The sequence below is a fragment of the Buceros rhinoceros genome, unplaced genomic scaffold (genome assembly GCF_000710305.1).
Source record: "Buceros rhinoceros silvestris isolate BGI_N320 unplaced genomic scaffold, ASM71030v1 scaffold11283, whole genome shotgun sequence".
Lineage (NCBI taxonomy): Eukaryota > Metazoa > Chordata > Aves > Bucerotiformes > Bucerotidae > Buceros > Buceros rhinoceros.
Genome location: NW_010403051.1, coordinates 1,532 through 8,911, shown reverse-complemented (window position 1 = coordinate 8,911; position 7,380 = coordinate 1,532). Strand labels below are relative to the sequence as shown.

Genomic DNA, 7,380 nt, shown 5'->3' with positions numbered 1-7,380 from the left:
AATGCCGAGGCTGAGCACGGCGAGGCCATCCATAATCGAACATTGCCCAATCACTTACATTTCCATTCCATCGAGCACGAGGAAGCCATGAATGCAGCATACTCGGGTTATGTTTATACCCATCGGCTCTTCCACCGAGGAGACGAGGAACAGTATGCTGAGCCTTACGCTGACTACGGACTGCAAGAACATGTGTACGAGGAGATAGGGGATACACCAGACCTCGACGTTAGGGAGGGGATCCAACAGTATGAGCGGGAAGGGGAGGAGGATGACAATTACCGCAAGGAGGCACTTGGTGCCCGCCTTCACCATTATGATGAGCGGTCTGACGGAGAGTCCGACAGCCCTGAGAAGGAGGCAGAGTTTGCACCCTACCCAAGAATGGATAGTTACGAACAAGAAGAGGACATCGATCAGATTGTAGCAGAGGTGAAGCAGAGCATGAGCTCCCAGAGCTTAGACAAGGCAGCTGAAGACATGCCAGAGGCGGAGCAGAGTTTGGAGCATGGCCATGTTGTTGCTGGTGGTGGGCATCAAAGCAATGGCCACCTCCCAGCTGGTTCTCGAGTTACGTCCAGCTCAGGAGAATCCGTGCAGAGGTACAGCAAAGAAAAGAGAGATGCGATTTCACTGGCGATCAAGGATATTAAAGAGGCTATTGAGGAAGTGAAGACAAGGACCATCCGTTCTCCTTATACCCCCGATGAGCCTAAGGAGCCTATCTGGGTGATGAGGCAGGACATCAGTCCAACGAGGGACTCTGACGACCAGAGGCCACTAGATGGAGATGTGAGTATACAAAGCTTTTGGCTCTCAAGTTACTTGTGTCTCCTTCCTTTAATTGTGACGTCCATGGCAGTGAAGGATGGTGCACTGTGTTCTTGTTCTGTGCTTCATCCTTCGGCAAATATGCGATGCTTTGTATTTTATAAATCTGTGCTCTAGAGAGCACGTAAGAGGTAAGCACGTGCATTCTCGGCGGGCCAGTTTCTTCTTTATGAAGTTCTGCTGACCCCGGTTACACTATACAAGAATTTGTCACGTGAAGCTCTTCACTTGCCTTTTTCTGAAACAAATGCGTACATTTTTTACTGCCATGGGATAATTTAGAGAAGCTACCGAACACTTTGTCTTATAGTATCTATCCCCATGTGTTTCTGTTAATTCTAGGTTTCTAATTAATTTTCTGTCACGTAACAATCCTAACACCTCCATCAAAAATCTGTTAATATTCTTTATGAAGGTACCATAGATCAGATTCATTTTACAGGAAAGTTGTGGGTGTTTTATCCACTTGCGGGCTCTAGAAATGTGTTATGACCTGAGTTCATTACCTGAGAATATTACATTATCATTGTCAGGTGAAGAATTGAAGGTCATCATTCAGATTTAACGGCATCAGCACTTCTGAAATTCTGTACTTTTGGACGAGGCTTAACTTGGATCAGAATCAGTTCTCAGTTTGTGGTTCCAGCTTCCAGTCTTGAAGTTTTATGGGTTTTCTGCATTTCTAGTAAAATAAACTCATAAACAACTGTTAATTGCATTAAATTTATGCCTGATATGAAAAGAGGTGGTAGGCTGTATTTACTGGCCAAAAATACTCTCTCACATGAACCCGTGCTTTTACTCCAACGATATCTGAGCTGCAAACATCCGCTCCGAGCTCTTTATTACTGTGGGAAGTTTTCTGTGAGCTTTGTTCTTTTGGAACAACAGCAACAATAGAATTTTTAATTTAACCGCTTTAAAAATTTCCAAAACCTGTAATTATTTCTTTCCCCTTTTTCAAATAGATCGCATTACCCTTTTGCTGTGCATAGCGTTCCTCATGCTGTGTGTGTTTGTAAGTGCTGTCTTTGTCTGGGAGGATCAAAGAACTTCCTTTTGCTTCTCAGCTGCCTGATTTTAACACCAGGATGGTCTCAGTGACGTTGAGTTGGGGATCCTGAGAGCAGCGAGTCCTCCCTGACGGTGTTCTAGCTGCTCTCAAAATTCTTGCTGCACCTTGCAGAATTAGTCTTGTCTAAGGTGTGCTGGTAGGACTGAGCCTGGTGCGTTCGTACAGCAAACGAAACAGGTCTTTCAGCTGGAGTGTTTTTACATCAGGTATTGAAGTCCATAGGGGTGTCAGGTTTGCACCACAGGTACAATTCTCATTTCATATTTTTTCATAGCCTGTCAGATAAGAACCTGACTGAGGTTTTCAGTGCTGGCTCTAATCGAAAGAGTGATCTATACTGACAGTTCGTATAGCTCAATGTAAAAATAAGTGGTGGTTGGAGATGTGCAGACAGCCTGTGATCTGGGGAAGGGGAAGTAGATTAAGCGGGTACGTTAGAAGGTCTGTATGCCACAGATGGAGGGGAACACAGTTCAGGTGCCAGCTTATGAACAGAGTGAACAGTCTCCTTTCTTTAACAAAGCATTCCTAGAACTGCTTAACAATAACTTGGGCAAAATGAGGTTGTGTTGACTAAGGGACCGTGAGTGATCAATTGTAATAAAAATGTAGCTGAAGCCCATTCATCTAAATGCAGATTTTTCTTCTACCTCCCCGAGAAAGAAACAGGATCTCAGACAGGAGCCTTTCAGTGTAAGCAGTGTGTGCCAGGGGTGATACTCAATCTGATTCGTAACACTGGCAGTGAAATAAGGAATTACATAAAGAGTGTGTTTTACCTTCAGGCGGGCGCCTGTTTCTTCCCCCAGAAGTATCAGGGAGCTGCAGATCGGTGATGCAGATTGGGTGCTCTTACTACCTTCCGTTATTTTGCAGGTGTACTTTGAAAATTGTCCCCACATTGCTTTTTAACAAAACCATTTTGCTTTTAGAGATAAAATTTACTTGAAAATATGTGTTATCACTTTGTATTGTTAATCGTATGATACTGAAACCGGTAGGACCTGTTTAGATCCGAATAGCGGTAACCTCATGTAGCTAGGAACTCTTCACGAGAGAGCAGTGAAGCCGGACGGTCAGACAGATGATTTGCATCTGCATTTCCTAAGTACCACAATGTCTTTTGCCTTTTTTCACAAGAAAGCAACTGTTACTCCTCAGTGCTGAGTATTTGATGATGGATTCACAGCAGAATATTTGGTAGAGTAACAGCTGGAAGTGCCTGGAGACTATTTTGAGAAGCTGACAATCCAGAAGTGTCCAGCCAGCCTACAGCTGGGTGTAGTTTGGGAAGACAGGCAGTGACAGTCGTGGTAAGGAAGCTACAGATCTCTGTATCCATTTGTTTCTACAGTTCATTCACAGTCTAATACACCAGGAATTTCAGTCATTTCTCCTCAAAAGAAATGTTTGGTAGATATATGAAAAAAGTAAAATTGCTGACAGCCCGTGGACAGTTCTCATGTAGTAAAGTCTGGTAGTCTTGTGATGTAGGAGGCAGGTAGCAGACCTCTGTGAATAAATAAATAGTGTACCAAAACATCTGCTTAATATTTAACAATGGAGAGTATTTGCTGTTGTGTGGCTTGTGTGCCCTGGTTTAGTGATGCATGCTTTCACTCGAACAAGAGACAGTCTCGACATCTAGTTTGTGGGGAAGGTGGCATGCTTGTGTATTTGATGAAAGCTGAAAAATTCTCTCCATGTCCTTTCAATAAACGCAGTAAGATTATTTTTCTTCTGACTTTGCCACACATACGAGGTATGAACAATTGGTGTATAATTCCAGAAGCATTTTATCAGAGAACTTTGTAAACCACAGCTGGCTATCACTTGGATATGACCTTGTGAGGACATCTTTTTCGAATACAATAGCAGTTAGAGCTGCCAAACTGCGGTAACCACGACCTCAGAAAACTGACCCATGATAGAAAAGTCCGTAGAACTGCAGTTAGTTTTTTTCTGAGTGTGAAATGGGAGACAATCTGTGCACATTGCACTGGATAATGTTCGTAGCTGGAGAATAGCATGGAGTTTATGGTACGCACATCTCAGAGTGGGAGAGTGGAACACCCTTCAGGAAAAGGTGTTCTTCTAGCTGCACACAGTTACCTCCCTGGAAGGGAAGGCCCATATCCCATTTAGGTAGCTCTTGCCTGTCATTCTTTTCTGTCCAGTTCTCCATGAGAAGCCTGCTGTGAATGTGCCGAGATAGGCACAGGAGTAGTGGTGTTTAAAGGTCTACAGAGAAGACACCTGCAGATCTGGACTTAAGGATGAACATAGATTCAGGTGGAAAAGGGAATGTTTTTGTATAGTAGCTATCTCAGAATACAAGTGGATATTCTGGTGTATAAACTGTACAGAAGGTTACAAAAGCATATTTAAAATGCCGTAGAGCTTTGAGAATAGTGGCACTGAAAGGAGCAAAAACTCAAGTAGATTTTTTTTTTTTTTTTTGTAGGGATTTAAAGAGCATTTCAATCCTCTTCTGTCCAGGGAAGAGAAGCAGGTAGCCTGTTTCATTTCTGCCGCAATCAGGAGAAAACAGTGGTTTGGAGAGGAAAATTCTTGATTTCAAAACTAAACACCATGACTTTTTTCTTAGGTCCTTTCAGTTACGCAGCATCTGGTTATAGATCTGAAAGCCAAGGTTTGTAGACCTGCAGGGCATGGTTTGCTGCTGCGTGGCAAGACTGCAGTTTTGCAAATCCCTCTCATCCATGTTAACAGTCTCTGTTCCTCCAGAAACTTGCGATGGTGCAATGTTAGAATAAACCCTGACATAAAGTAAAACCACAGACCTGGGAGGTTTGTATTTGAGAAGCAGAAATTCGGAGTTGAAAACAAGCCTTCCAGGTTGAACAGAGCTGAGCTATATTGTTTTGCTTCTCTGTTCTCTTTGGTTACCTGTGTTTTGTTGCAACCCTTAGTTCTCAGTTGCAGGATTTTCTCAATTCTGATAACTCCAGAAGTGAAGTGTTTTCATGGAGGTGAACTTACTTCACTTTTTCCAAAGCAGGAATAATGTATTATTTAACAAGGCAATAGAGAAGTCTGTTTTAAATAATTAAGCGGGTTTCAGTAATAAATGAGCTAAGGAGGGTAAAAAGACAAAGAAAAGAAATGAAATAAAGATGAGTTTATATGGGTAAGACACTGTTTTCTTTTTCGGAGCAGACCTTTTAAAACTGTTGGTTGAGCACACAGAATACAGGTCATCTTTCCATCATCTGTGTGAGACCACAGTCTTAAATATTATTGGCTAACTTGGACCTCTGTGTGTCACATCTAAACCCCTGTGTATTCTTGATTATATTTGTATGTTGTATTTGAGACATAACATAACGGTAGCAGATAGGGGGTCTTTATTCAAAGGTTTTGACAGAAGTGCAGAGTTATTGCTTGAGTCAAAATCTTAACTTTTGTAACTTCAATTAATTTTGTTGAAGAATTGCAACTTGCTGTGGTGAAGACACTCATGGACAGTGTGTTTGTTTTAAAAAAAGGTAGTTTATTCAGAGCTTTTGGGTAGTGTAATGTACAGACAGCCAGATCTCTTGAGTGGATGTGTTAATCATTGCCCGGATGTTGGCAAGTGGCAGAGGGCTTTGTCTTTGCAGACCCTCATCAGCTGGATCAGGGAGATTCTGCTAACTAAGACTCACCAAACTGCATTTGTTCTCAGGTCTCACAATACAGCTGGTCCATGATCCTACGGGACCACTCAGGCACATGTGATTTGTTGCTATGGTTTGCCGTAAGCTACATGCAAAACACCTCCCGTGTTAACTGTGAACGTAAGATTGTTGTACGTGACGCTACCTGCAGCTGCAGGAATATTTTCTGTCGACTAGCAGCTAGTATCTTGTCCACCTAGTGATTGGTCATTTTTGCAGCAGAAACTGCGTGAGTGAGCTTGCTTTTGTACAGCAAGAGGCAGGAGGTTGTGTGTATGGAGATGTTTCAGTCTCTGCTATGTCTGTCATCGTGAGCCGTGCAGTAGCTGGCTGGGTTGACCTGGATAGGTTAGCTGCAACACGATCCTCTGCTGTTACGAATTCTGCTGCTAAGTCCCTCTGCACAGCAGCAAGGAACGTTTCTGAGGGGGAGTTCGTTAGAGGCGAACAACATCAAATTCGAGATGGAGAATTTTTGGATGTACCAGGTTGAGTATCGTAAAAAAAATGTAAGTAGATATTCAAAAGGAGAAATGGGGTAACTGCTACTTTTTTATTGCTTAAGCAAACACTTTGCAGTTCGGTTGCCAGTCCTCTCTACGTAGTAACAGCATCGTTCACGCGCACTGACTGTGTTAGTTCTGACAGAATTTGTTAGGCTTCTAAAACTTGTTGGCGAGGAAGCAGTCACTAAGCATTTATTTGAGGCTTCAGTTAGGCTGTTTTGATCAAGCTATCCCTTATGACGTATCAAAACATTCCTTGTTTTGCTCTGACTGCATTCTTGTGCTGCCTCTGAAAACGCATTTTGATGCAGAGGAGAACTGAGTGTATGTTCTCCAGAGGCTGAGCTTGTACCACTGGTTTTGGAGACAGCTCTCATGTCGTGTTATGTAGCAAACTTTGTAGAATATTTGATATTTGTGTTTCGTAGTTCTGGTTTGGGAGGTTTTTGCCCAGAAAAATTTGAGCAGACGTTCAGGCAGAGCGCTTGGAAAGCTGTGAGATCATTTTGGTGGCTGCTTAGTTCTGGTACTTTGTAGGTGAAAGTGGCTGAATAGGGGTATTTGTAGTGCTACTGCAGTAACTGTTAATACATTGTAGGGGGTGCAAAACAAACTCTTAGCATCAGCAGCCAACTGATTTACACAAACTCATTTCTTGTCATCGCTTTAGTGTGTGAACATGCGAGCTTTCAGGCCTTTTAAAGAACTTTTTCTTGTTGAAACCTTGAATGCTTAAATGTTATATGCTTGACTTTGTTTCTCTGTTTACTATTTAAAGTTAAATCCTACACTATCCTGACATCATTATTAGGGTGACACTACTGCGCACCCTTCGTATTTATTCCTAATTCAGAAATATTATGCACCTATTGGAAACGTGGGCGCTATGAGGATGGTTCCTTAAGTCACTAGGAGTTGCCGTTTGTGCGGCTGAGTCACTGTGGCGCTGTAACTCCACTAGTTCCACAGCAAGTCAGGGGAGCCTGTGACTCTCCCGCAGCAATGTAGTGAACAACCCTTCAGTCCGACGATGCAAGCCCATGGCGGCATTCTAGGGAGTGCTTCACAGCGCCATCTGGTCAGAGATCATTCCACAGCAGCATCTCCTTTTTGCCCTACAGTGTAATTCAAAATACAGGGAAATACAAGGACTGCTCTTTTATCCAGGAGGTATCTGTATAAAGAATTGCTTCTTAACTCTTGGGAAGCCTTTATTAGTTAACTATAATTCTAATATCCAGTAATTATCCAAGATAGAACTTTTAATTTAATGAGGGGAAAGGGAAAG

The 7,380-nt window shown here is 42.6% G+C and overlaps 1 protein-coding gene across 1 annotated transcript in view; it reads left to right on the top strand.

Moving 5' to 3' along the window:
- LOC104490554 (amyloid beta A4 precursor protein-binding family A member 1-like) overlaps nucleotides 1-6,095 on the top strand; it is a gene marked incomplete at its 3' end in the record, with an annotated part of 6,545 nt that extends 450 nt beyond the window's left edge. The window contains exons 2-3 of the mRNA XM_010132853.1: nucleotides 1-796; nucleotides 6,028-6,095. Coding sequence (XP_010131155.1) covers nucleotides 1-796; nucleotides 6,028-6,095 — 864 coding nt within the window. The remainder of the gene's footprint in view (nucleotides 797-6,027) is intronic.
- Between the last annotated feature and the right edge of the window lie 1,285 nt (nucleotides 6,096-7,380).